The sequence below is a fragment of the Ochotona curzoniae genome, unplaced genomic scaffold (genome assembly GCF_017591425.1).
Source record: "Ochotona curzoniae isolate NIBS_2020 unplaced genomic scaffold, NIBS_Ocur_1.0 scaffold_2453, whole genome shotgun sequence".
NCBI classification, from domain to species: Eukaryota; Metazoa; Chordata; class Mammalia; order Lagomorpha; family Ochotonidae; genus Ochotona; species Ochotona curzoniae.
The window spans coordinates 9,301,637-9,329,414 of NW_024467094.1; the positions used below are offsets into that span (position 1 = coordinate 9,301,637).

A 27,778-nucleotide genomic window follows, 5' to 3' on the forward strand; every position below is an offset into this window, starting at 1 on the left:
CCCCGTGGCCGCTCATGCACTTCACGACGCCACTCCCTGCTCTAAATCCACGCTTCTGGTCTCCACAGCGTTCTCAACCCCTGGGCTCTCGGCCCAATCCAGCAAGACAACTGCCCTCCCCCCTGTTCAACCCAAGACGGGCTTCGAGGCCAAGCCTCCAGCCCCACAAATGAAGGGAAAGACAGCACATCAAACATGGCCACATTGAAACACACAGCAGCCTTCCCAAGCCAGGGACACACGCAGCCCAGCGGCCCAGGGCTCACAGCCATAACCACGGAGGAGCTGTTTATTGATGCGCAGCGCAGGCCACCGAGCAGAGTGGGGGCAGTGACAACAGAGCTTCTGTCAGCAGTCACCAGCCGCCTGAAGTTTCTAAGGTTCTAGAGAATTCTACAAAGTCATAGTCACAAGCAAAAGCAGGCGCAAAGATGTTACCGCCTAGAATTGGACAAAGGGGTGGGAGGGGAGGGATGCTGTGAAATCAGTCCTTGCTTCTCTCTGGCCTTGGGAGAGAGGGAGAAGGACGTGTGGAGAACCTGCCTGTTTCGCAGAGAGAAAACTAGCAGCATTAAATACGAAGCCCCTGAGGAAAGAGTGAAGAACGCAGGGCTCGGGGGAGAGGGGGGTTTCACAACTGATTCAGTCTTTCCCGTGTATGCGCTATGCGACTTTGTCACCGTAGGCCCTTTGACTACTTTCATAAAATTAATCTTTACTCTTCAAATGTGACACCCAAAGCAACTGAATCAGAAATGACCTCACCCGCTTCTCTCCCGCCCAGGCGTCCTGGGTGCGGGACGCAGCGAGAGCTGGCGCAGGTGCACCTGCAGCCCCCGCCCTGCCCTGTGCGCCTGCGCCCAGCGGCAAGCGCGCCCTAGCCGAGCATGTTCCGGCAGCGCAGCCGCTCCTCCTCCTCCTTCTCAGCCATGCGGTTCTCAAGCAGGCGCAGCTCCCTGCGCACCGCCTTCTTCATGGACGGCTCCAGCTCCAGCACCTTCTCCAGGTCCGCCTTGGCCTCGGCTGCGTTCCACACCTCCGCATGAGCCCGGGCGCGCACATAGTAGGCCTTCACCATGCCTGTGGGGAGGACCCAGTTGTGCCCACCTGCCCCAAGCCCTTAACGTCTCTGCACCTGGCATGCCTCGGTTTCCCTGACTGTAAAGACATACTGCACAGCCGACGGTACCTGCTTATCCCTGCCCCACGCTTGCTCCCTTCCGAGACCTATAACTCATTTTACATTCAGAAGTTTGTATTCTTCGAGAAGCACCTCAAAGCTACAAGCTGGGTCGGGGCTAGGCTTAGGAATTCTACATCCCAAATGGAGTACCCATACGTGCTCCACTTCCCATCCAGCTCCCTGCTGGTGCAGCTGGGAAGGCAGCTGATAGACGGCTTATGTGGTTAGACACCTGCCACCCACGTGGGAGAGCCCACCCCTGGATGATGCTGTCATCTGGGGAATAAACCAGCAAATAAAAGTGCTCACTCGCTCTCTCATGCGCGCTCTCTCGTTCTTTCTCTGATTTTCAAATCATTTTTTTTAAAGTGGCAAGGTTGGTGAGCCAACTTGCATCTTTGTCCTAACATGCAATAAAATACCCTCCCCCTAGTAAGCACGGTCATCCATCAACTGCTCCACAGCTCCACAGCTGGGACCAAGGTCGGTGGCCCAAACAAGGTGTACAGGCGGTGGCGCTGGCCCCGGGGGGCCCCCTTCCTCGCCCCCCACTCCCCACACCTGGGTGGTGTCTCAGGATGTCGCTGGTGTGTTCTAGCACCTCGTAGTACTCCTCCTTCTTGAGCAGGCATTGGCAGTAGTTCAGGATGAGGGTGTTAATCATCTTCTCCAGCTTCAGCCACGGCACCTCCCAGGGCTTCTCCTAACGCAGGCAGGAGCAGTGGGAGAGGGCTGCGAGCTCCAGATACGCGCACACACACACACACACACACGCTCCCCGCAGCATGGCTCCTCCCCACACATCCTCGTACAACGCACTGCCCACCTTGGTCTGCAGGTTCCGCAGGCAGACGATAGCTTCCTGGTATTTGGTGCAAGCGTCATCGTAGCGTCCCAGCTTAAAGAGCCGGTTGCCCTCACCGTGCAGCACGGGCACGGCCTGCATCCTCTCATCGTTATTCAGGTTCCACGTCTCCCGCTGGTACTCGCTCGGGGCCTCCACCTGCCACAGGAACCACAGCAGGTGCAGCCCCACTCGCAGCTCCGCCTTGCCAAGGCAGAGGGCTGAGGTCTCAGATACACAAATGCCAAGGGAGCAGGTGACCAGACCCGGGACTCTGCCAGCATGAGTACCGTGGTAACCACGAGGAAAAGGCACCTCTCGGTCACAGTGCTTCCAACATCCAGGAAACTGTCCTGAAAACTCATTTCCTTAGAACAAAACCCTTCCCTGTGTGCTGGAAAATATGGACTTTCCATGCTTAAGTCATTCTGAGATGTGCTCTCAGGCAGTGCACAGACCACATGTCTGCTCCAGGGCCCCTGCGAAGATGCCCAACACACCGCTCTCAGGGACAGCCTCACCTGACAGCCTTGACCCTGGCCTGGTCCTCTCCCACCACCCCCAACACAAGCTGTCCATCACAGCAGGAGGTGGACATTTCTGGGCTACTCCAGCGTCATAGACAGTCTGAGCCCACACACTGCAGGGCCCGAGGAGAAGGTCATGGACCTAAACTTGAATTTGACCTAAACTTGAAGTCAACAGAAGGAAGATGCCTCCAACATGGTGCTTTTACAAAACGGGTTCAAACGGACTTTTTCTTGGGGCGGGGGGGCGGGGGGGAAGGAGTGTTTCCCCAAATTCTAACTCTGCTCTGATTTTGGACCCCCATCTAGTTCTCTGAGGAGAAGCACAGCTATGTCTCCCCGCAACCTGCCCCACCTGCAGCAGCTCGATGATGAAGATGAGCGGCTGCGGTTCCTTCTGCAGCTCGTCCAGGTCCTCGTAGCCCAGTGTGTGGTAGGCGAACATGTTGGCCAGCCCACATGTGTGCGTGCACCACTCCGTGGGGTCCTTGCCCTCGGCCACCTGCCGCAGGCTCCGCGACAGGATGGGGTAGACACCCGTGTGCTATGCAGAGAGACAAGCATGCTATGTGTGCCCAGGGCCCTCTCCCCAGCACTGGCCTGGCATCTCCCAGCAGACCACACCCCTGGCTCACCGCCCTGGCTAACTCCACACCAGGCAAAGCACTTTTTTCTCACTAGCACCTTCCACGCTCACAATGACACGGGAGGCGCCACATTAGACACATTTACAGACAAGGAAAAAAGCCCCAGAGAAGACAAGCCACTTGCTCAAGGTCACACAGCTTGGAAATGAGAGCCAGGATTCAAAGCTGGCTCCAGCGGTGGGCGTCCCTGCCTCTTGCTGGTCCCTGTGGCCCAGTAACACATCTTCCACCCCCCTGCCAGGAAACGTTGGGCTTCATAGAGCCTAGGGCTCCCATGGCAGTGTAGCGCAGTGTAGGGCAATAGACACTGAGTCCAAGACAGTCAGGTGAGCCTCCCGCCCAGACTGCTGCTGAACAGAGAGCCCAGGTGAGCTCATGTCCATGAACCTGGCTTTCCCTAGGCTGCACCTGCCCAGGGCTGGAGCCATAGCTGGGGGGAGCTGCAACAAGTGCAGGGAGGGGGCTGGCTCCTTGCAGCCCTGCCCACCACCAGCGCTGTGAGTGCCACCCATGGGGGGAGGAGGGCAGCCCTGTGAGTGCAGCAAGGCCTGAGGCACGATGGGCTTCTTTCCCCCACTGGTCTCTGAGAACTGCTCTCCTGGAACCGGGTTCTGAGATGGCCAGTTTAGGTTCCTGCACACTAGTCCAGTAAGGTAAGGGGCCGGGGGAAGCCCTTCAGATCTGCCCCAAGTCGCCAGTAGGGACTGAAGGTCACCTCTCCTGCCCCACCCACCAGCCGGGATTAGCCCGATGACGTTTTGTGAGGCTTTTTGGCATCACCAGATGGTAGCAGAGCCGGCTGGGATTAAGGTTGGACTAAGAAAGAGAGCAGCTCGGTGTGGCCACCTACTGGTGGATGGCAGGACTGCAGCCTCATTCCACCTGGAGCTGGGCCAGGGGGCCTTGTCCTGCCCCTGAACCTGCTGTACCCACAGCAAGCATCTTTCCCCTGCTGCACTGTATGTTGGAAAAATGAGGAAATATGCTCCAAAATGCTCCTGATTCAAAATGCCAGTTCCCATGTTTCAGCTAACCCAATTGTATTAAGGGTTAGGGCTGCACAGCCTGGGCACTGCCAGGGTCCCTGGACCTGGCTTGACTGTTCCCAGCTCCAGCTTTTGCAGGCACTGAGGGAGTGACCCAGTGGATGGGAGAGCCAGCTTGCTCCCTCGCGCTCTCTCCCTCCACTCTACTTCTCAGATACACAATAACAACCAAATATAGTTTTGAAAGAAAAGAAATATCTGATTAACGGCCATGGATCTGGACCTCAGAACAAAGAGGCTAACTCGCATTTTAAAAAAAATCACTCCCCAGGAATGCCAAAAATCTTCCTTAACATTGCAAAGTTGGGGGGAGGGGACTGTCCCTTCCCGGCCCAGCGTCCCCCCAGCACAGTGTCCCCTCCACCCCCAGTGTCCCCCCACCCCTGCTCCCGAGCGAGGGCAGAGCCACACGGCAGGGCCTACTCACAATGGTGTCACACCAGAACTCGGCCACCTCGTGCAGGCGCATGGACGTCAGCAGGGTCTCCCACACCTCGAGCTTGAACATGTTGCCCAGGATGATGTGCATGGGGTGGCCCGCCTGCTTGCTGTCGTCAATCACCGTCCGCTCCTCGTCGCATTTTGTGGTGCGGAAATGAAACGTCACCTGCTCGCCAAGAGAGGTGGAGGGGTGCCGCTGGCCTGGACCCCCCCACACACACACACCCCATCTCCAGAGATCTGGCAGAAGCCACCCCCTCTATCACAGGGGCCAGCAAGGCTCACCAGGCACCTGGAGACAAACCCCTAAAACCCTGGGCTCCAGTAAGTGCCCTCAGCTGGCGTTGCAGTCTTTGTCTGCAAGGTGCCCCATGAATGGCACTGTGTTGGGCAGGGCTGAAGGCTGCGGGGCAGGGCAGGGGTAGGGAGGGCACTCACACGGGAGCCGGTGATGAAGCTGGGGAGGTCACCCGTGCCCCCGTGCAGGATGGTCTTCTTCACGCCTTCTACATTGAGCAGCAGAGCCGCGTCCATGGCGCCCAGCCCGCTAATCTCGCCGCGGGAAAGACACTTGTGTGGCTCAGACCCGAGGGGATTTGCCCTGGAGCTTGGGGTGGCGGGGCGGGGTGGGGGGGGTGAGGCTGGGGAGGGACTGACAGTGGCCCAGCCTGTAGTTCCTCAGGGCCACTGCTGCCCTCCTGGCCCACAGGGCCTCCAGCCACCCGCTGCTTGTGCTCTGAAAGGAACTCAGCTGAGCCTTCTTAAAGGAGGCGAGAGAATGAGCAGGACAGCAGAGGGCCACCAGACGGGTGAAGACTGATTTGAGAAAGACAGGGGGCATAGAGAGGGGGAGAGAGTAAAGGTGAGAAAGAGATCTTCCATCCACTGGTCACTCCTGCACATAACCTAAGGGCCAAAGCTGAGCTAAGCTGAATCCAGCAGCCAGGAGCCTCCTCCAGGTCTGGCCACGGACCCAGATCCCTTTGAACGCAGGAGGGCCACTCTATCCTCCTCTGCTGACCAAGAGGCACCCACAGAAGGCTGAGGCTGCCCAGGCCCGGGTGTGGGGGGAAGCTAAGATGTCCTCTGCTGCCCCCTTCCTGTGTGCACTGGGAGGTGAGCTCTGTAGAGGCCTTTCCCCCAGGACCCCCGGACCCAGGGGGACCCAGCAAATCCCAGCTTCCCTCCAGCCCGCTCCTTTCCACGGGGAGGCCTGGTGTTTGGCATCCCCCAGTGGCCGCTCCCTGTTCCTGCACCTCCGCTGCCCTTAGTCCTGCTGAGACACCCTTGGCGAGTGGCTTAAGTCGCAGGACGCAGGCAGGACCCTGCTCCATTGGGGTAGGGAGATAGGCAAGAACCCCACCTTGGCCAGGGCGTCCAGTACCTGGGAAAGCCTGGGAGGGGAGGAGCTGCCCCAGGGGTCCTGCCGTTCGCCTTTGACCAGAGGGAGAGCTCCAAGGAGTTCAGCTTTGCACATTTTCTAATGATTTAAAAGGCAGAGACAGAGCGCCGGCATCTGGGTCACTAGCCGCACCTGAAACACTGCATGCCCCCAATGCCCACCCTGGGAGCGTCTCGGTTCCTGGCAGCGAGTGATTCACAGAGGAAGAAAGGGATCCAGTCGCGCCCAGCCTCGCTGCACCTGCGGCTTGCCCACATCTCGCCCTTGACTGCTTCCATGCGCAGGGTCAGACTCTCCCAGGGTGCGGCGGGAACAGATGACACCAGGGGCTGGGTTTCCGCCTGGGTCACAGCCCAGCTCAGACCCACAGCCTCCACACTGACACCCCCAAACCAGTCTCTCCCTGGGCGTCATGGAAACGCAGCCTTCAAACTCAGCCGAGCTGCTTTGGGATAAAGCTAACCTCGCCACTCTGTCCTCTGGAGTCTGCCCCACCTAACTCCGTCCGGGGTTGGATCTGATGGGGCTCTGGGCTCCCTCTCCGACATCACACCTCCCTCCAGCTCCAGTGACGGCCCCTCTCCCTTGCACCCCCTCTATCTCTTCATGTTCATCATCTGAAGGTCTGTCTCCCACCAGAGCAGCCAGCCCAGGAGGTCAAGGGAACAGGTGGGAGTCTCCCTCTTCCAGTCCCTCCACTGCAGAGGCAACGGTGAGACCAACAGAATAGCAGCCCCGCCCAGAAAGCATCCCACCCCTAAACCAACACTCCATTCAAAAGTTTTTTCCACCTCTCCTTGTTGCCATGGAGACTGCTCTTCACTAACCTGAGCTGCCAGTTAGCATTGTGAGCCCGGCGAGAAAGAAAAGCTGAGAAAGGGAGGGCTTCCTCCTGCAGCCTGCACGCGTTCATTCCCAAGCTTAACACAGCTGTGTTCCCTCCCCACCCGTCTGCCTCCCAGTGCCCAGGATCCCAGGTCCTCGGGGCCAGGGGCGAGGGCCGGGGGGAACGGACAGACTGTCTAGCTTGGACACCCCACACAATCCTGGGCAAGCTGCTTCACCTGGCTTCCGTTGTCATTTGCCATAGGAATTCAAAATAGCTCGTTTTCCAGAGTGGCCCTGAGGAAGAAGGAGCAATAAAAATGTCAAACCAATTAGCAGAGGAGTGGGGGGTTCCTGCCCCACCGCGGGGGGCCAGGGACTCTGAGCCCACTGCCTACGCCTGATGGCTTCACTTGTCTTTCACCTTCATTGAGTCTTTTTTGCACTTGCAACTTAGTTTCCATAGAAGCAACAGGCTTTCTTTCCCTCCCTGGTATCTGATGTTTAAATTCCTCCAGACTTCAATCACAAACAACCTGCACCCACAAGGTTTGGGGACAAGCATTTCTAACAGCCCAAGGGGGGAATCCCAGGCATACTGGCTATGCAAGTGGTCACACTGCAATGGGCGCCCGCTGGTGGCCGCCAGGACACACAGGCTGGAGCTGTGGCTGCCTGTACAAGCAGAGTTGATATCACAAACGGCAGATGATGCGTCCGAGGTTTCTGAGCAGGAGGACTGGCCACACACACACACACACACAGCCTGGTGAACTCATTTTGCACAGGGATCCAGGGCCCCCAGGACATGGAGTTTGCATCCTTGGCCCTATTATATGGTCACCAGGTGAGCCTTGCACACCACCCCCATCTAACCTCTCCATACCCCAGTTTCCAGGCTGCAGTGAGTTCGTAGCACCCCAGCCCTGGTGCTACACAGAAAGGGTGCTCTCCAACATCATTGGGTTGCAGAGGGAGCAGGCTGGGGGAGCAGGCTGGGGACGGCACAGACACGGGGCCAGGCAGGGGAGGGAGAAGAGTTGCGAACACTTGTGGATGCCGAGGGGAGGGGTCGGGGATCCGGCATGAGCAGGAGGGCAGGTGGGCAAGTGGGAGGAGGGCAGGCGGGCAGGTGGGAGGAGGGCAGGTGGGCAGGAGGGCAGGTGGGCAGGTGGGCAGATGAGAGGAGGGCAAGTGGAAGGAGGGCAGGTGCATCCTGGACCGTTTCATCTCCCAGTTTGCTCGGTGCAGAGCAGTGTGGACCAGAACCACCTCGCCTCCTGAAGGGAGGGATCTGCACCCCTAGTCCACGGTTCTTCCGGGCAAAATCACCACGAGAGAAAGAAAAGGCCCGCCCCTTGGCACGGCGGGAGGGGTCCCTACAAGACCCGGTGTGCTGCGGGCTGAGGGGTCTGGAGCCCGGGACCCTCCTCCGTCCCAACGGGGACGATCGTGCCAATCCCTGGGCAGGATTAGCAGCCGTGAGCGGAGGTGGCCAATCGGGTGTCCGGCCCGTGGTCCCGGAGCCAATCGGCTGCGAGGACAGGGCCGGGGCGGGGCCGCGCGGAGTTTCAAATCTGCTGGGTGGGCGAGCGCCCGCCGGGCTCGGGGTGCGGTCGGCTCTGGGGGCCGCAGGGTGAGCGCGGGCCGGGACCTGGGGGGGCTTCCGAGGGGTGGGGGGATCGCGGCTTCCGAGGGGTGGGGGGATCCAGGAGTGCCTGGATGTGGGGAGCATTCGATCGAGCCCGGGGGCGCCTGGGGGTCGGCAGCCGTTTGGGCAGGAGCGCGCCCGGGGCCAGGGCGAGCAAACCGGAGGAAGGTGGCCTGAATTCCGTGCCCAGGGCCGGGAAAGCTTCTGTCAGTCCCTCGGCCCGAGGAGAGAGGAAAAACGGGGCCAGGAAGACAGCTGCATAGGAAAGCGCAGGCGGCCGGATTGCCTGGGCTTCCTCCTGCAGGGAGTGCCCGCCCCAAGCACCCGGCGGCCTTTCATCCTGGTCCCTGTTCTTAGCCCAGGAGCTCGGGGGCCAGGATGCCCTGCTGATGCCCTGCTGATCCTCCCCAAGGTCCGGTGGACGCAGGACACACAGCTGGGAGATGGCGTGTCGCTGGCAGGGCGTGGGGGCCTCCCTGCGTCGCCGCAGATCTCTGCTGCAGGAGGAGCAGCTGGAAGAGAAGAGGGCCGTGCCACCGGCCCACCAGGACACGGCCGCGGGGACCCTGGGCTCCTTGTGCAGACAGCTCCAAAGGAGGCTGCCCCTGAGAGCTGTCAGCCTGAACCTTGGGGTAGGCCCCTCTTGGAAACGCCTGGAAACGCCAGAGCCAGAGGCACAAGGCCTCCAGGCTGCAGCTCGCTCAGCTAAGAACGCCCTGGGCGCCGTGTCTCAGGTAATTACAACACTTTGTAGAGGGTATTTGCGGTGCCAGCTGGTGCCTGTCCTCCAAGAGCCATCCTGCCCAGGAGTTCAGACAACACACAGACAGGGACATGGGTTTGTTCCTTGTTGCTGGTACAAGGTGGGCATTTAGTAAAGAGCTGGTGTCATTCAGGGGACATGAATCCAGATTTAAAGATGCATCCTTTTGTGCCCAATGTGCTGCCGTGCCAGCATGTCTTGTCTGGCACCAGAGTCTCTTGCAAGATGGTTGCTCACTCTGCGGGTGGATGCATCCCCAGAGACAGAAGGGACAGAAGCTGGGGCAGGCGCCTGGCCCTGTGGTTAAGCTGCATCCCGTGTCTGAACACCTGCCTCCCTGTGCCAGCACCCTCCTGATACACACCTAGGGAGGAGGCGGGGGATGCCTTAGGCTGCTGAGTGCCCACTGCCCACGTGGGAGACCTGAATTGAATTCCTGACTCGTGACCTTGGCCCCTGAGCACGAAGGATATTTGTGGGGGGCAGGGGAGTGGAGGGGACAGATGGACCAGCAGGTGGGAACTCTGTCTACCTCTTAAATCACAACAGAAGAATAAAAAACAGACACCAGGAGAGGGGATATATGAACAAGGAGGGGACTGAGTACGGGGCAGCTCTCAGTGTCTCACTGGGAACGAGGATACGGGAGAGGGCTGCCATGTCAAGCCCTCCGCAGAGAGCTCTGGGCCCGCTGTTAGTGCCACCTAACACCCGAGACTTCTCACCACACTCAGGGATCAGAGGGGCAGATCGAGGGAGCTCATCCGGGGCGGGTTCCAAACACCGGACCCTGGTTTATGGCGGCGCTGAAGTCGTTACAGCCATCGCCCGGCTGTCATGACAGGCTTGGTCCTCTGGGCACCGCAGAGTCATAGAAGGGCTGTGAGCAGCCGTGTGTCCTGATCAGAACTGCTCTCTGGACCAAGGTGGAGCATGAATGGGGGTGAGCGAGAGGAGAGGCAGGAAGGCATGTCCCCCTGCTTTCTGGGGTGGGTTGAGGGACCTGTCTCTGTGCCTCCCCCTCGGGTCAGTGCTCCACTCTGTCTCTGCAAAGAGGCGCTGCACTTAGATGGCTTCATGAGCCAGGGTTACTTGGCTGTGATGGACCCTGGGGTTCTGGAGAGGAGAGGGTGGCCCCCTATTTCCCATCCCCCATGCTGGAGACTAAAACCAGCCTGTATGTTGTGAGATGGCTGGTGGGGTCCCGGGCCTGGAGGTGAGGCCTGGAAGAAGGAGTGGCCCATCCTGGGTTTTATACATGCTCCCCTTATTCGTGTACCTGTCACAGAGAATCCAGGAGTCCTGCCAGAGTGGCACCAAGTGGCTGGTGGACACGCAGATGCAAGCCAGGAGGAGGAAGAGGGGAGTGCACAAGAAGGGCAGTGGCTCTCCCTCACACAGCCTGAACCAGAAGAACACCCGACTGTCTGGAGCCACCCACCTCCCCCTGGGCCTCCGGGAGTGGGAGCATCACCGGCTCCCGTCCCACACGGGCCCCCGTGCTCACCTGCTCCGGCGGGCGAGGAGGGAAGCTGCCTTCTGGAGGAGCCCCTACTCCTCCACTGAGCCCCTCTGCTCTCCCAGGCAAGTGGGGCTGTCACACACATGCACACACATACACTACATGAGCCCCAGAACCTCTGACAACTTACTGAGATTTCCTGCAGCCCAGGGCACCCCAAGTTGCACCTGTGTTTGGGCCCAGCTCTGCCCCCAGTTACAGGAAGACCTGAGAAAATCCTGCAGGGTCTTGGCTTTCAGGGCTGTAAATACAAGTGGTGAGCTCGGCTCTGCCCCCAAGCAGAGAATGCCCCGATGCTGAGCATCAGCTTCCAAGGGAGGGTTCACCTGCTCACCTGTTCACACCGTCACTGGCCCATGACCTTGGCTTCACTTCTGCCAGCTGCTCCAAGTTGCCCTGGTGTTGTCACTTCCTAGAATGGGGTGAGGTGTCCCCAGTCCAACATCGAAGTCATCTGGGGCTGGCTGGGAGGGGCTCCTGTCACAGTTGTCCAACTGGTCACTGGTGTGGCTTGGCTCTCATTCAGCGAGTCTGACAGTGACCTGGAGCCCGTGGGGGCAGGAATTCAGCATCTCCAAACGTTGTCCCAAAAACTGGATGAAGCCATCATTGCTGAAGACAGGTGAGTGCCGTAGTGCCAGTCACCGGGCAGCCCTGACCACCCAGCTCTGTACGCTGCCAACTGGGCATGGCTTGCACCTGTTGGGTGGCTCTGGCCAGCCCCTGGCCCTCCTCATCTCAGCTGCAAGAAGGGATGGAAGCCTTGGGTGTGGGTGTGTCACGGGGGGTGGGATCCTGTGTCCCTTGGGATATCTAGTCTTCCTCCAGGACTCTCCCTGGCTCTGTCCCCTGCCTGCCCACAGAACTAGGCAAAGTGCCATGGCTGCCCTGGACTTGTGTGCTCAGAACTCCTGGTAGGATAGGGCCTGGCCTGAGGCCGTTGCCCCAGTGGTAGCATGGCTTGCCAACTCTGACCAGGTGCCGAGGGGCCATGGCACCCCCTGCTTCCAGGCTTGCGGCTGCCAGCCTCACCGATCTGCCCCATTTCTATTCCTAGTGTCGACATGACCGTCTCTCTCCTTCGTGACTAAGGACGGCGTCGTGCAGGTAAGACCCACCTCCCACGTGTCTTTCTAGCATCTTCCTTCCCTCTTCTCACACATATCCGTATGCATGCCTATGGGAAAGGAGTCTTTTCTGGAAAAAGACTGACTGTACACAGGAGAACAGAAAATGGATACATCTCCCTGCCTGCTCAGATCCAGAACTGCTAACCCCACTGACCCCATTACTAATCAAACACGCCCACACCCCAAGAAGCTCAATTCACCTGCCAGCCTCCCGTCAGGGGGGTGGGGGGAAGAAGGGAGGAGAGCCAGCCTGTGCCCCCTACCTGCCCCACCTTGAACCACCAAGGGAATAAGCCACATGTGGCACCCCCTGCGATGTCTGTGCCACCCCGTGAGGCCCTGGAGGGAGCCCCCTCCCAGAGCCCCAGTACCCTCCAGCCTCCTGCTGACCAGGACCTGACCAACAGAAAGACCCAGAACACCCGTCCCAGCCACCTCTGGGCCCATCAGGGACCGCCTGCCAGCCCGAGAGTGACTGGGGGCCTTGCAAGGGTGCAGTGAATCATATCTTCTGCTCCCCCAGGGGACCCACGGGCCCAGGAACTCAACCCACACTGGAGCCTCGGGATCGCCTCCCACATGACATGAAATACAGTCCCCGGAGGATGTGGGAGTGTCTGAGCCCCAGGCCCAGCAGCGGGGTCAGTGCATTCCCCCATGCCTGCTCCCCCGACCAGCGTCCTGCTGCAAGGAGGTGGAAAGGAGGTATTTCCAGATGCCGAGACCCAGCGCTCACAGCTACCCTGACAGCGCCACTGTGGGCGTGCCCCCAGGAACAGTTCTGCTCTTTGTAAATTATTTAAGAACACCTGCTTTATCATTTTATTAGAAAGAAACCCTTGTATAACTTTCACAGACGACGGTGCTATCTCACAATAAAGACTGATTGGACACTGACTGCTTCGCTCTCGCTCTCCCACACCACTGTGGGCAATAGGTGTGTGGCCTGCCTCCCCGACACACACACACACACACCTCCCAGCTAACGGGGTGGCATAAGGCTCCCAACCCCACTCAGCGAAGCATGATTTAAAGGCAAGTAAGGTTTTTATTTAACTGACAACGTTTGATAGTTAAAAACCAGCTCACATCAAAATCAAGACCAGGTGTAAAAATCTCAGAACTCCATAATGCTGCGTTCGTCTTGTTAGAAATCAGGTTAGTGACATTTCCTTTTCTAACGGAGTGTGTGCAGGCAGCCGTAGGAACCGAACGAGCCTGTTGCGCCACAGAATCGACCAGCACAGGTAACACTGACAAAGTCACACTCACAGGGACGGTCAGGCCACGGACAAGGTTGGGCTGGCTGCCTCCACCAAGTAAACAACGAGAAAAAGACAGCGGGATCCGAGGGTGGGGGTTCCCCGGGCGCAAGCCACCCTCCTCCGGCCTGCTGCTCCTCTGTGTGGCAACTGCCCTTGTGTCCTGAAGGGTCTGGTGGAGTCAAATGGTCATTTCCCTTCCTGTCTCCCCAGTGATTTCTCAGCAAGGACAGTAGGGGGCCCAAGCCAGGCCTTGCCGCTTGGACTTGACCCTAACTGGAGTGTTTAAGAAAGTTCTCCCCAATCCCAGAAAGGAGATGGGAAGAGAAGGTGTTTGCTTGGGTTGAGCCAAAGACTAGATTTACAGGGCACTTGGCACCCAAGCCCCCCCCCCCCCCCCGGGATTCGGTGAGAAAATCGGTTTGTTTAAGGCGGGGTTGACTGCAAGGCTCAATCATGGCCAGGGAGCCCCTCCCGGGCGGCGCCGCACCTGTGCTGGGCTGAGAAGGTGTGGATGCAACACCTGCACCACCCTAGTCCTGGGCACACTTGTCCCAGGAGGGCTGCCTGGTGGTCAAGCAGACATTGGTGCCACATTTTGTCTGTAGCACACGTCGGCGACACTGGCATGGGCTCCAGAGTGGTAAAAGTGCAGTTTTTCTAGTTTGTTTGTTTTTAAGTCAGCCCCTCTTCCTGTTTCTGAGGGCTCCCTCCCACCCCCCAGCGATCTCTGGGTTCAAACACCCTCACAGTAGGCAGGCGCCACACTCAAGGCTGCTGATCCAAATACATGGAAGGAATCTACCATTTAAAAAAAAAAAAAAAAAGAAGAAGAAGAAGAAAGAAAATATTTTGTGGAGCCTAAAGGGAGAAGTCAAGATCTTTAGGGGATGGGGGGAGGTCCATGATACTGGAAGAGCAGGCCCCAGCCAAAAAATGCACCTTGAACCCCCAACAGGGAAAAATGATAGAGGAAGACACGAGGCAGGTCCTGGGCCGGGACGGCCCACACCTGGAGAACAGACATGCCACGCGAGAAACAAGGAGCTTTGGTCAGGCAGGCAGATCTGCCTCCCGCTGCCAGATAGCAGGCACGCCAGGGGCTGCAAACATCCTCTAGGATGTGGGTGGACTGTGAGCCACAGGGCTGCCCAGGGAGAGGGAGTACCACGCGACCCCGAGAACCACCCGCTTGGTTTTCGCCGGTGGAACTGGACAGACAAAACAGACCACACCAGTAGCAAAGAAAAGGCACGCACGACATGTGGGTGCCTGGAAAACCGCCCTGGTTGCAAAACGGAAACACATGGGACTCAGAACCCTGAGGCCCCCAAATGGAGGGGCCCATGGCCCTTCTGCTGGATCATGTGTCCTAGCTGTGACTCCCAGGGGCATGATGACTCCAAGTCCTCCCCCTCTTTTCTCCTAGCCTAGGGTCCTCAAAAAGGGATCAGAACTCTAACTGCTAGCAAAGGGTCTCCCACTGTGTTATCACTTGACAGTAATCACATGGGTGTCTTTCGCAGACAGGAGACACTGGAGTGTCGGTGACCACATTTACATCATGGTCTTATGGGGAAGAAGGGAGTGGAAGGGTTAAAGTCGAAGTGGCTGAGCCGCACACAAGAGCTGGTGCTTATGGCCAACAAGAGTAACGCCGCCACCACGCCACGTCAAAGGTGAATGAGCCATGTGGGGTTCTGGGCAGCAGGCCCAGAGGGGAACCTGAGGCCCGTCCCCACTGGGATGCAGGCTCCTGCGGATGCAGGGCCCAGTGCTCAAACTGTGGCTGAGGAGCCAGCAGACAGATCATGTGAGGGAGTGGGAGGGCGCTGGCAGGCCAGAGAAGACACACTGAGTGGAGAGCTTGGCTGGGAGGGTGGGGGGAGAGACCGGGAGCCCAAACCCCCCAGCCCAGGCAGGGCATCCTGTGTGACCGTTGGTGCCAGCGGCCCCCACCAGCAGCTGCCACGGGCTGCATGGGAGCTGCGAGAGGTAGACATGGAGCAGAAGCAACACTGAGCTGACAGCTGCCTGCTGTGGTACAGGCACCCAGGGCCCTGCAGCTGCCTGGCTGACACTGCTGTGTGGATGACCCATGCGGCAGGGGGACCAGGGTAGGGGTAGCCTTTGGGTGGGGAGACTCCCAGGAGAGCCAAGGCCTGCCCGTTTCGGGATGAGCAAGGAAGAGGCTGTGGGCACAAGCTGGACACTGAGTGTCAGGACCAAGGGGAGAGAATGCAACAGTGTGAGCCCCAGACCCCAGAATCCTCAGAGCTGGGGTGGGGGTAAGGAAGCCAGGCCAGCACCCCTGGGTGCGTAGGCTGGCAAGATGCCCTATTTGGACATCAGGGCAGGACAAAACTGCCGTGGCTCTCCTTTGCTCCTTCCACAAGGGCCCCCTTTGGGGGCCAGTGGGCATGCCCCTTCCACCCAGCCCCTCCTAGGCCCTGTGGAAACTGTGGGTATTTCAAGGGGCTTTCAGGCCTACAAATCCTCAAGGAGAGGAAAGGGCAAGACAGCCTTGGGGTCCAAGCTCACCCCTCACCCACCAGCTCAGCTGGCTGAGTGAGCCTTCCAGTTACCGAGAGGGCAGGCAGCGGGCTCCAGGGCACAGAGCCATCCCAGCTGGGCCCAGAGCCAAGGCGGCTGTCATCCAGGGCAGGGCACAAGGCAGGACTCTCCCATCCTCAGGGAATGATGGTGCAGACACTGAGGACAACACAGGGACACAAAGGCCAGCTGCAAGCCAAATAGCAGCAGCAGACCCCACTCCTGAAGGCTGTGCACACCACATACACACACACACTAGGATGGACCCGCACAAAGTGCTCTCTCAAAAACCTGACCACATTGGCCACTAAGAAAGCCAGGCCCCAAGTGACAACCCAGGAGGCCACAGGGAGGGAGGCAGTGTGGGTGGCCATGCCACTCATCCCTCCACAGGGTTGCTAAGAAGCTGCACCTGCAAGCAACTGTGCACCCTGGAGCTGGAGGCATCTCCCATGAAGGTCTGCCTAGCATGGCCACTACAGAAGTCCCAGGAGTCAGGGACTCAGAAAGGTGGCTAACTTGGACAGAACTCTCCAGCTCTCAGCTGGCCTGCCCCCAGTATTCACAGACACTCAACCCCGACCTGGGCCAGCCACGGGCACTGGTATGGAGGCAGCAACAGCTGCACAGAGCCTCCTCCCAGGCGCTCTCACCAGGGAGCCCCTCCCTGCTCTGCTCGGACACTGCTGGACAGACACGGGAGGGAAAAAGCAGGAAAACGCCTGTGTTCGGGAGAAGGCGGCCCCTCCCGTCCCCGCAGACAGCCCCAATGGGCACCTGGCCCTGACTCCGAGCATGGCCCTGCCCCTCAGGGCACCGACTCAAACTTGGGGGCCCCACGTGCCCAGCTGAGAGCAGGCAGGGGCCGCTCGTGGTCCTTGTCGGACTCGGGCTGGCTCTGCGCCCGCTCAGGTTTGGGGTTGGCGATGGGTGGGTCCGGCTGCTGCACTGACATGGTCCTGCGCAGGTGCGTGCGCTTCCGCAGGAACTCAGGCTGCGCGTGCAGGCCAAAGCTGCCCTTGCGCAGCACCATGCGCGCTGTGTTCTTCTTGGGGCGGGAGCAGTGGCCAGCCTCCAGTGCCGCCAGGTGGGCTGCATAGCCCTCGCTCAGGAACTGTGGAGGGGATGAGCATCAAATAGGCGAGTCCTGCATCCCATCCCATCCCAATATTGCCATTTCCCCAGGATCACCCAGTTTTGTGGGCCCCAGGTGCAGAATAGCAGGTAACTAATCCTGTCTGGATGGTTGGGCACACCCAGCTGAACCCATGGGTTCTCTGGATTCACAATGGGTGGGAAGCCCATCCCTGTCATTCCCCATGACCAGCTGCACCCCATGTGACTATGGCACACTCCCAGTCCCACAGCTGCTCTTCTTGCCAACCCTTGGGCACCAACCGCCAAACCCAGCTCCCACCCAGGACCCACTATATCCGAGTCTGGATTTGACCCAGATTTTCCCAGGAAACAGGAGCACCGGCTGTAAACCAGGAGGCAAGGCTTTGGAATGGCCCTCTCTGAGGTCCCACCATCCTCTGACCCTCCACCTACTCATCACCATCTTCAGGCACCTTGCCCTTGGTATGCCCCAGAGAAAGGTCATCTCCTTCCCTTCCACCTGTCTGTCCTCCAGTCTGTGCCACCTGGCCGCCCAAGACCCACACTGATGCAACTTCCTCCCTGTCTCTCCTCCATGCCTCTGACCCTGGCCCCATCCCACCTGCTGCCTGCTTGAGCCACTCCCCAACCCTCACCTGGCTGACTTACAAGATAGAGTCCAGATGGAGTGGCACACACAGGCCATCTCAGATGCACCTCTTGCATCCAGCCCTCTCCCCGTCCCTGCCACATCACACAGCCAGGCTGGGCCGCTGGCAGTTCCCAGCATATGTTCTCTGCTGTCTCTGAATCTTGGCTTTTGCTTCTGCCTCTGCCAAAAGTGCTGCTCCCAGCCCCAGGCCCGTGCAGCCGGGCTCCCGCATCAGTTCTGCCCCCTCTCATGCATCCAGGCACTTGCCATGCTGCCCTGTCATGACTGCAGATGTCTCCATCTCACTCGCTCAGCTGGATGGTGCCACGCCTGACTCTCTCTACCAAGGATTCTCGCCTGCACCCAGCACTGGGCCTGGCACACAACAGATGTATGAGAATGGTCACTGAATGAATGGATGAGCAGAAAAGGAATGAACAAGTGTGAGACTGAATGACCCCACAAACAAATGCCTGCTCCTTCCCACAACGTGCCAACCTTTTTCCAGGTCCTGGAGATCCACTCACCTGGCACTGGGTCTGGTACTTCTTGGTAGGCCGGCCCACGATGAAGATCTGGGAGGCAGGCAGGCCCAGCACGCTGTAGACGGAGATGTCCTTTGTGGAGCCATAGGCGGCACTGATCTTGATGAAACACTAGAACACAGGGCAGCTTGTGGAGGTGCAGCAAGGCCTCCCGGACCAGCCCAGGGAGTCCCCTGCGCTAGCTCCCAGCCAGGGGTCTATCCTGGTCAGGACCCAACTCACAAGTTATACCGCCTCACCTGCAGCATTGATAAATGCAGGTTGGGCAGCAAGGAGCCAAAGAATTCCTTTGAAGGGAAGGAAACTGGGGGCAGGGACTGGAGGCCCTGAGCTGTGTCATCATCACTGGGTCAGGCTGGGACTCGCCCTGTACCTGTTGCCTCCGCCTGGCCGAGCCGAGGTCTTTGCCTGTCAATTTCAGAGAACTGGCCTAGAGCCCCCTTCTTGCCCCAGAGGCTCTCCCAGCTCCTCCCCACAACCCTACCCCTCGGCATGTAGACCACTCTACCCTGTGAGATAAGCAGCACCCAGCCGCCCCTCACTTGGTGCCTCCCCATCAATGTCACCTTCTTTCTTCCCAACTTCACAGGAGATTTGGGTCCTTGGCCTCAGCTTTTCTTTCCCCTGAGCCGAAATGTTGCTGGATGACTCACTGTCCACATGGGTAATACCACTAAAGCCTCATGGCTTCCTGCTGTCCCTGGCATCATCGACCAACACTTCGGGGCTGAACCCTGGACCTCTGCATGCCCGCTCTGGCCACGGCCACACCCTGCGCTCAGCTTCCAGGACTTCCTCTCCCAGCTATCCTTCAGCTCCATCTACCCCTACATTTTCTGCACCTGTCTTCTTCACTCTTTGTTCATCCTCCCTGGATATCTCACTGCCTCCCCCTGTCCTGTGGCCTCCATTCCAGATTTGCCAGCCCCCTTTATCCCCACCCCTGCTCCCTACCCTGCCACATCTACCTGGCAGAATCTGAGCCCTGAGATTTTGCTGTCATTCTCTTTCTCCATGGTTCTGCACAGGCTCCCAAGAGCCACTCAGGAAACCTCAGGGGACCATGCAGCTCTCACCACATGTTGCCAGTGCCCTTCTCCAGCCTACAGGTGGGCCTGTCAACCCTCCCTCACACCTCCCTGGGGGTTCACGGCCACACGGCCTTCATCTCAGAGGAAGGAACAGCTCCTTTTGTCTCCTCTCTTCACCCTTCCTCCTACATCTGGGTTCCCTCTGTTAGCTCCAAGGCTGCAGCTGCCATCACAGAACCCCTCCAAACCAGGGGCTACCCTCTCTGCTCTTTGACCCCCCAAGAGGCGCTTCTGTTTTTCAGGGCTGTCCAGCAGCCACTTAGCCTTTAGTGGGCAGAGTTTGCCGTACCCATCTCTGCTTAAGGACACCACCTCATTGGAAGCCCTCTCCTCTGCTCTCCTGTCCCTCTGACAGCTTCTCCTGCAGCTCTTGGGGCCCTGGTCAGCCTCCCCTCTGCCAATGCCGTTGGCACCCCAGATCTCACCTAGGACCCCATTGGTCCCAGTGTGCCCTCAGCTGAACTCATTCCCCTGCAGCCTGGGCTTCCTCCTGTGGCTCCTCTCCCCTCCTTCAGCTGCCCACTGATTGATTCATCCTGCTGACACCTATTGAGTGCCTTCCGTGTGCATCATCGCCCTGCATTCCAGGATATGCTGGTGAACAGCCACAGCCTGTCTCCATGGAGATCGCGGCCAGGAAAAGAGTTCCCCCATCCTCCTGGTTCCCCAGCACAGACAGGCAAGCACCGGTGCCCTTCATCCCCAGTACCCGGATGACACCATGGCCTGGCAACTCCACTCAAGCCTCGCAAGCCCGTTCAGCCCTTTTTGTCACCTGGTGGTGACTGCCTGGCTTCTGGGCTTTCTGTCCCTTGCTTGGGCGACTGCTTCCTGCCTGGCCTCGCTTGTTGCCATGGTCCATGCAGCCACCAGAAGGCCCCCAAATCAGACCTGGCTGTCCACCAACATCCAGCTCCCCTGTGCTTCCCTGTCACCCTCAGCTCTTGGTACCCTCTGGGTTCCTCTGTAGACTTCCATGGCCTCAGCTTCCACTTAGGCCAGGTCCGACTCTGCCATTCCAGATGGGTGCAGCTGTCCAAGAATGTCCCTACTCTTTGCTGTCCCTGTACCTTTGCACACCCCACCCCAGCAACTCCTTGATAACCTCACACTCAGGCCCCAGTCTCCGCTTCAAAGTTGCCACCTCTGAGAAGCCTTCCCTGGCCTCCTCCCTCTGTTTGCCAACAGGACCCTTTGCAACCACACACCAGTAATTGTCAGATTAGCTGGGGGATTGGCAGCCATCCTCCATGCAAGGCCAGACAGTAAACACTGCCGGCTTGGCACCATCACAGCTACTCAGCTCTCTCGCTGTGGAGCAGGGGCGACCACAGACAATACATCGGCAGATGAGCTTGGCTGGGTTCCAACAAAACTTTTATTTATGGACGCAGGGTTTGGATCTCGTTTGATTTTCACACATCATGAAACGGTCTTCCGATCCATTTCCACCCAACCACTTGAAAGCGTAAAAAACCATTCTTAGCTTGGAAGTCACATTAAAAATAAATACATGAAAATAGGCTTGGGGGCCGGATTTAGCCATAGTTTGTTGGGCCCTGCTCCAGGATCAGCAAGTTAAAAAAAAAAAATCTCTCTGCACGTGGCGCTTGCCCAGCACCCTTCTGGAAGTTTCCACAGGTGCTGGTCGCAGGCCCAGCCCCGAATAAAGAACACAGCAAAGCATATGCTCAGAGGTGATGGAACGTGGACGAATGTCCGCAAAGGCAGTAACTCCTACCGCGCACCCAGTGAGATCTGCCCTTCCCGCTCAGCCCAAGGGGCCAAGGATCGCCTCCGTGGAGGCAGCGCTCACCTCCTGCATGAGGTTACGCAGGAAGATGGCCTTCTGCCGCAGTGGGTCGTGCACCAGCCCGTCGGAGAAGAAGATCATGCCCTGCGGGAAGTTGTGCTGGGACAGCCACGACACCACTCGCTGCTTTTGCATGTCCGGCCGTCCCGTGATGTAAAGGATCATGTAGCCCAGGTCCTGCCAGTGCCTGGGCGAGACGGGGGTGGAGGGTCCAGCCCTGGCCGTGCAGACCACGGGCTGCCCAGCTGCCTGGCTGCCTATCCACTTTCCTCACGCTCCATGCCCCTTGCCCCCCGACACCTGGCCGTCCCATTCCTCTCACCACCATCGCTCAAGTTCCTAGAGTGGGACACAGCCCACCCGGAGTCCTCCCCTTTCCCTCTGCCCTCCCTCCCCTCCCTCTTCCTTTTCTCCTTCTCCTCCCCCTCTTCTCTTTTCCTCCTCCAAAGAGCAGCCTTAAGTTCCCCAAGGACAGAGCTCAACTCTAACTTTCTCATTTTCATCTCATTAAAACAAAACAATACAACAACAACCAAAAAAAAAAAGAAAAAAAACCACTTAAGTTATGTGTATTTGAAAAACGGAAAGAGACACGCTGAGAGATCTTTCATCCACCTGGTCACTCGTCAGAGGCCTGCAACAGCCAGGGCTGGGCCTGGCCAAAGCCAGGAACCCCAGACTCAACCAGGGTCTTCCCTGTGGGTGGCAGGGACCCACACAGGGAGCCTCCCCCTGCTGCCTCGTGGGGTCTGCCGTGGCAGGAAGCTGGACTCGGAAGCCAGGCCAGAACTCCACCCATCCACTCAACTATGGCCCCACTTCTCATCTCTAGCGGAGGCCCCATCTCTCCTGGACCACTTGAGTCCTCCCAGGAGGCCTGCTGGTTTCTATCTCTGCTGCTCCAGTCCAACCTCAACTCCTGCAGCCTGGGAGAAGATTACGTACTTGCTCCCACCCCAGGATCTCTTTTCCCATCTGTAAAATGGGAATAACAGGAAATACCCCACGGGAAGGGAAAGAATCGCCATTGGATGCTGACTGCAGGAAGCTTCAGAGCGATCCCTCCTGCGGTTCTCATGGTGATGGCTATACGCCGTAACCACGCCCTCTGCCTGGAAGCAGCCCTTGGCTCCCCAATGCTCCTCTCTTCACTCTGCTGCCCTCAGCCCTTGGGACTTGGAGCTGCTTGGCCCACACAAGGTTGCATTCCTACCCCATGCTCTTCTGCTGCAGGCCCCTCCACTATGCAATCTCCGTGGCTCTGCCTCCTTCTAGTCGCATTCCTCCCCTCTGCCCCCAGGAAGCCTTCCTTGTGTCCCAAGTGGAATCAGCCCATTTTCTCAGAGCTCTCTCAGCACTGACTTCATAACAAGATGTCAAAAGAGGGCCAGTGCTGTGGCACAGTGGGTTAAGCCACCTGCAACATCGACGTCCCATATGGACACTGGTTTGTCCTGGCTATGTCATTTCTGACCCAGTTCCCTGCTGATGTGCCCCCAGAAAGCTGTGGGGGATAGCCCAAGTGCTTGGGATCCTGCACCCACGTCAGAGACTTGGAGGAAATCCCTAGCTCCAGCCCTGCCCTCCCTGGCCATTGCAGCATTTGAGACGGTGGGGAGGGAAGGGGAAGGGAAGGATTGGTGAACCAGCAAATAGAATATATTTCCCTATCTTCGCCTCACATTCTATAATTCCAACCTTTAAATGCCTAAATCAATTCTTTAAAACAAAGCTGCCAAAGGGACTGAAATGTGTCTGGCACTCGCCACCAACAGGCTGCCAGGGATTGAGGGTTCCTAAGTCTGGACGTGAGCAGAGAGGTCAGGGGAGGTCTCGGGGAAACACAGCCCCAGTATGCTCCAGCCCTATGGGGGTTCCGGCCAGCAGTGAGGTGGGCCCTGGGACCTGTGCTTACCGCAAGCAGCTCTTGAGGACTGCCAAGCTTTGGAGAGCTCTGCAGGGGCCCTAGGAGCCCTGGCATGGAAGGACCAGGGCCTCCCCTCCCTGGGAGGGGCTTGTTGTCATGGGAACAAATGACCCAATCCCACAAGAGGGAGTCTGGCCAGGGTCACTCCCTCAGAGCCAATAGGTGTCATCAGTCAGGCCAGTGTTCTGTCCCTCAAAGGAATCACTGTTACTAACCTGAAGGAAAGCAGGGCCCAGCCCCAGCCCCCCAAGAACTTCAGGGGCCTGGTTTGCATCCATCTGGGGTTCTAGCACCTTAATGCTGCCTTACAGTTTCTCAAGCCCATGACGTGCTTTCCTACTAGACCTCTGAAAAGGGAAAACGGAGGCATGAGTGGGGAAGAGGCAGAGTGGGACGGGCGGGAGGAGGATAAAGGAGCAGGCAAGCTGAGGTCTAGGGAGCAGGGAGAGAGCTGCCCAGGGACCCTCAGTAAATTGGATCCTGGAGGTGGAGCCAGGACTTGCCAGCTCCTGCCCGGGACCAACATTGGAGGAAATGGGAGATGGCAGAACTGCCCCTCCTCCATCCCTGCTCCCCTCCCCTGTCCCCCCCCCCCCCCGGGAGACAGCACTCACCGAACCACATCCACTGCCCCTGGCCGGACCTTGGGGTCACTGCCCATGATGGACACGCTGGCTGCAAAGGACCCGTCGATGCTGAACACCACACACTCCATGTCGCGGGGCAGCACTGTGAGGTAGCTCATGGCACAGGTCTGGTCGCCCCTGCAAGAAGGTCCCCCACCGCCCCCGCCTATGGTCAGAGTTCAGCCAGAGCCAGGCCTGGGGTGGTCCCAGGAGCCACCACTGTGGGTGACTTCTGTCTTCCTCTCAATGTACATGGGGACGGAGACCCAAACAGAGCCCAAGGACCACGTGTAAGTGCTGGGGGCTTGGTTGGCAGTTGCCATGGGAGCAGGAGAAGCTAGCATGAGCACATTCCCTCAACCTCCCCACCCTGAGGGGCCTAACCTGACGACCATCTTCACAGGATACACGCCGACCCCCAGGCGCCGGGGCCGCGGCACACTGTAAGTGATCCGCCCACTGCTGTTGGTGATCTCCGTGTCCAGGTGCACCCAGCGGCCCGAGGACGGCTCTGCCATCACTAGGATGTCCACCTACGGGCAGAGGGCTCAGTGAGGGCAGAGGGGCAGCAGGCCGGGGAGCAGAGGTTCCTGCGTGTGGCCCGTCCTGGCTCCTGTTACCACCCCCTGCCCCAACTTGCTCTCATCGCTGCAGCCACACAGCTTTCTTGTCCCCCACCCAGATGCTCCAAGCTTGTCCCTTGCCCCTGCTCGTCCTGCCTGAAGCCCCCATCCTTTGAAGCTCGTGCAGATTCCCCGGCCCCTGTACCTTCTCCCCTGTCAGAGCCACCATGTCCAGAGGCCCGTACATGAACCGCCCCACCAGGACCTGGGGGCCGTCTTCGGCAGCAATCACGTCGTTGGCCCGGTGGTTGGCAGTGACGTTCTGGAAGGGCAGAAAGACACCGGCTCTGCTTTGACAAGGACGCCTTGACCTCAGTTTATCACTAAAACCCTTTCCTTTTTCTTTTCTTTGTTTAAGTTACACTCATTTATTTGAAAGGCAGGGTGATAGGGAGAGGGACCTTCCATCTGCTAGTTCACTCCCCAAATGCCCACAACAGCCGGGTCTGGGCTAGGCCACGGTCAGGAGTCCAGTACTCCACCCTGGTCGCTCCTGTGGATGCAGGGGCCCAAGCACTTGGGGGCCACTGCCTTGCAAGGCCTACACAGGGACCAGAAGCAGAGCAGCCAGAACACAAACTGGAGCCCATATGGGATGTCAGGGCCACAGGGACAAGACCAGCCTGCTAAGCCATGACACTGGCCCCAAATTTGCGGTTTTTTTTTTTTTTCTGGGGGTAAAAGTGGGAAAACTCAAATGCACAGGAGCAGGGAGAATAGCTCAAGGAAGGCCTCTGTACCTGACACCTACTCCACCATCCCTGAGCAGTCCAGTTCCTCCCCAGCCCCACCTCTTCTGACCCTAGCCCCACCTACAGACCCACTCAACCCTAGCCTCTCCTCCAGCACGGCTCCCTCTGGAGTAGCCCTGGACCTGGCTTGCATGACTGCATCCCCACTCTCCTACCACTTCATTTAATTCTACAGCTCCACATCCCATCACAGCCAGCCTGGGGCCAGAGTTCCTTATCTCAGACCCTTCCTTTAGAGCCTTTCCCACGCCACGCCACCCCAGCCTTGGCCCTGCTGGCCCCATCCCAGCCCCTGACCCTCACAGTACGAGCCAGAGCCTGATGGAGAAGGTGCGAATCCAGAGCTCAGTGAGCCTGGCCTGGCCTGAGCTACTCCTTCAGGTTCCCCTCAGCTGCCAGCCTCCTGCAGCTGCTGGGCCACGTTCCGCAGGGCCTCCAGGCCTCTGCTCAGGGTGCGCCCTGCCCCTGATGTGCCAGCGTTGGCCTCCGCACACACAGCGCAGCCCACCCATGGGACCAGACTCAACTTCAGCTGTTTCTTCAACTCCTATAACTGAGAGCAACTTGTGGGGGGACACAAGTGGGGGAACACAGGTGTCCCTGCAGGTGCACTGGGCCAGAAAGGGGAAGCGAGCTCATGAGATGTTCACCATCACCAGTCATTAGGGCAAGGCCAATCAAAACCAGACACCCGGGCCGCCGTCATTAAGATGCCGGGCAATCAGGGAGATGGGCAATGCTGTCAGGAGGCAGGGGGATCAGGCCCCCACCACGGCTGGCAGGAGAACAAAACGGCATGGCTGTTGCAAAACAGGACCTTGCAGTTCCTGGGGTAACCAGATACACTGCTACCATTTACTCCAGTAATCCCACTCTCAGGGACGAGACAAGGAGACATGAAAACACCCAACTTCAAATACCGTGCACACACAGCCCCACAGAGGGGCTGACGAGTAGATAAACACAGTGTAGGGTGGCCATGTGGTAGAACATGATTTGGTCAGTGTTGGACACACCATGCTGAGTGAAGGACACCAGTTCCAGAGATGCAGGTCAAGTGAATGTGTGGACATGGAAGGTCTAGAAGAGGTCAGTGTTCGAAGACAGAAGGCAGATGGTTGGCAGCTTAGAAGAGGTCCAGGGGGCGCATTGTGGGAGGGGGAGATGAGGGAGTGGGTGGTGACAGAAGAGCCTAGAGTCCCTTTCTGGAGGTAATGAAACATTCTGACATAGAGCCCAGTGTAGACTGCCCCACGTTTGAGCAGAACACTTTTGCCCGGATGAGCTAACTGCACGTGTGAATCGAGCTCAGGGAACGTGTTTACCCAAAGAACTGACTCAGCAAGCACTGCTGGCCATCCGCCTTTTAGGGCTGTCCCTACCATCTGACCTGCCCACCAGAAAGGAGCGACCCCCACTGCCCGGCTCCAGCCGGGGGCTGTGCCTACACATTCACTGCCCCAGTCCCATGCAGACAGACTGAAACATGGTGTGTGCCGATGGCAGTTTGCAAAGTGAATGAGCAGATCTGCACATCCAAGACACCCAGGCATCCTTCCACAACCGAGGCCCTGTGAGTCCTGCCCTGCTGATCCTCCTTTCCTGCCTGTCTTTGGTGTCACATCCGGCCACACTTCACTCTAATCAGACAGAGAATCCCACGGCTGGGACTGTGGCCATGGCCGCAGCCAGGACTATTGCTGACTCCAGCCCACATCCCAGAAGCCTAGCCTGTAGCCATGGTTCTGCGACTGGCACCTCTTCCTCATTCCCCCTCTCTCCCACCGCCCCCTTAGCCCTACCTTGAGGGTTCCCCTGCAGAGGCAGGTGCCAGAGACCAACTCACACCCTCTGCAGGCAGTGCCTGTGCGATGTGGGGATCTGAGAGAGTCAAGTCCAAGGCCTTCTGTACCACGAGGCAGCCCCAGCCCTTGCCTGACCCCAGCATGCACGTACCCGCAGCTTGACCTGAGTCCGTTTGCGAAGCCACTTCTCCCTGGGGTTGGCTGGGCTCAGGGCGGCGGGGTCCAGGCCAGCACTCTCCTTGACACCCACACTCTCATATCGCATCACCTGGCCAGCAGAGTGAACAGAGCTCTGCATCAGGCGTTCAGAACCCTCAGCTTCTGACGGTCCACCAGAGCCCCCCGGGTCTCTGGCCAAGAAGGACCTGCCCACGGCCTCCTCCTCCCCCAGTCTGGAACCTTCAGGAGACTGGGGGACTCCAGGACCCATTTCCCTGCCTCCCATCCTGACAGCGGGGCTAGGGTACTCTCCCAAGTGGCTCTGCTCTTGGAGGCAGCCTCTGTCCTGCAGGTTGGAGCCCAACAGCTATTTGCATATGCACCACCTCCCTCCTTTGGGTGCTGGCTGCAGTCCTGGTCCCAGCCCCGCCCCTTCCCCTCAGCAGCACTGACCAGACTCTAAGGCACAGCATTGCCCCTTCTTTCTAACACCACCTCAGATCCCAGGTGCTTCTGCTGCACCTCAGTGCTCCTAAGCGCTGTGCTTCTCTCTACTGCCTCGCCTGCATCCCCTCCCCTCCCTGTCCCTCCCTTCTAGCTTCTGAGTCCACTGGTGCCTTCCACTGTGCCCAGCTCCTGCCAGTCCTCCCTGGGTCTCCCCTGACCTTGAGGGGTCCTCGTCCTCCTCCCGGGGTGGCCCCTCCTCCGGGACCCACCCCTGAGCTTCTGTACCTCCAGCAATCCCCTTGGACAGGCACTCACCGCTGGTCTTGGATATCGTCCAAGCCCTTTTATCCCTCACTCCAACGTCTTCCCCGTGTTCCAGACTCAACTCCTAAATGGGTACCCAGGTCCTGATTTCCCCTCCCCCCACTCCCAGAAAGCTAAAGT

The 27,778-nt window shown here is 58.6% G+C and overlaps 3 protein-coding genes across 4 annotated transcripts in view; 1 reads left to right on the plus strand and 2 right to left on the minus strand.

Moving 5' to 3' along the window:
- Nucleotides 1-858: 858 nt before the first annotated feature.
- On the minus strand, nucleotides 859-5,222 carry AIPL1 (aryl hydrocarbon receptor interacting protein like 1). Its single transcript, XM_041001105.1, has 6 exons — nucleotides 5,127-5,222; nucleotides 4,675-4,854; nucleotides 2,910-3,098; nucleotides 2,010-2,186; nucleotides 1,745-1,886; nucleotides 859-1,080 (listed from the first exon to the last, which is right to left on the minus strand). The coding sequence occupies exons 1-6, from the start codon at nucleotides 5,220-5,222 to the stop codon at nucleotides 878-880; spliced, it is 987 nt and encodes a 328-aa protein (XP_040857039.1). The 3' UTR covers nucleotides 859-877.
- Nucleotides 5,223-9,009: 3,787 nt separating this feature from the next.
- Nucleotides 9,010-11,942, plus strand: PIMREG (PICALM interacting mitotic regulator). Its single transcript, XM_041001567.1, has 4 exons — nucleotides 9,010-9,300; nucleotides 10,618-10,913; nucleotides 11,378-11,473; nucleotides 11,909-11,942. Exons 1-4 carry the CDS (start codon nucleotides 9,010-9,012, stop codon nucleotides 11,940-11,942), a joined length of 717 nt encoding a protein of 238 aa, XP_040857501.1.
- A 4,641-nt stretch (nucleotides 11,943-16,583) lies between these two features.
- The window catches only part of PITPNM3 (PITPNM family member 3), a 73,093-nt gene continuing 61,898 nt past the window's right edge, over nucleotides 16,584-27,778 (minus strand). Inside the window, exons 14-20 of one of the 2 annotated variants that reach the window (XM_041000573.1) lie at nucleotides 26,880-26,996; nucleotides 24,317-24,433; nucleotides 23,933-24,081; nucleotides 23,537-23,686; nucleotides 20,999-21,182; nucleotides 18,074-18,202; nucleotides 16,584-16,910 (exon numbers count right to left, since the gene is read on the minus strand). In XM_041000573.1, the coding sequence (XP_040856507.1) occupies nucleotides 16,605-16,910; nucleotides 18,074-18,202; nucleotides 20,999-21,182; nucleotides 23,537-23,686; nucleotides 23,933-24,081; nucleotides 24,317-24,433; nucleotides 26,880-26,996 (1,152 nt within the window). In that variant the 3' untranslated portion in view covers nucleotides 16,584-16,604. The remainder of the gene's footprint in view (nucleotides 16,911-18,073; nucleotides 18,203-20,998; nucleotides 21,183-23,536; nucleotides 23,687-23,932; nucleotides 24,082-24,316; nucleotides 24,434-26,879; nucleotides 26,997-27,778) is intronic. The other variant, XM_041000574.1, reaches the window with a different exon arrangement.

What these genes read in the sequence shown, in the direction of transcription:
- PIMREG (XM_041001567.1), top strand. Translation starts at nt 9,010, where the DNA reads ATGGCGTGTCGCTGGCAGGGCGTGGGGGCCTCCCTGCGTCGCCGCAGA. An exon ending in CCCTGGGCGCCGTGTCTCAG is followed by an intron (nt 9,301 to 10,617) that starts GTAATTACAACA and finishes TACCTGTCACAG; the next exon opens with AGAATCCAGGAGTCCTGCCA. An exon ending in GCCATCATTGCTGAAGACAG is followed by an intron (nt 11,474 to 11,908) that starts GTGAGTGCCGTA and finishes TTCTATTCCTAG; the next exon opens with TGTCGACATGACCGTCTCTC.
- AIPL1 (XM_041001105.1), bottom strand. Translation starts at nt 5,222, where the DNA reads ATGGACGCGGCTCTGCTGCTCAATGTAGAAGGCGTGAAGAAGACCATC. An exon ending in TGCGGAACCTGCAGACCAAG is followed by an intron (nt 1,887 to 2,009) that starts GTGGGCAGTGCG and finishes TGCCTGCGTTAG; the next exon opens with GAGAAGCCCTGGGAGGTGCC. An exon ending in CATCCTGAGACACCACCCAG is followed by an intron (nt 1,081 to 1,744) that starts GTGTGGGGAGTG and finishes TCCTCCCCACAG; the next exon opens with GCATGGTGAAGGCCTACTAT.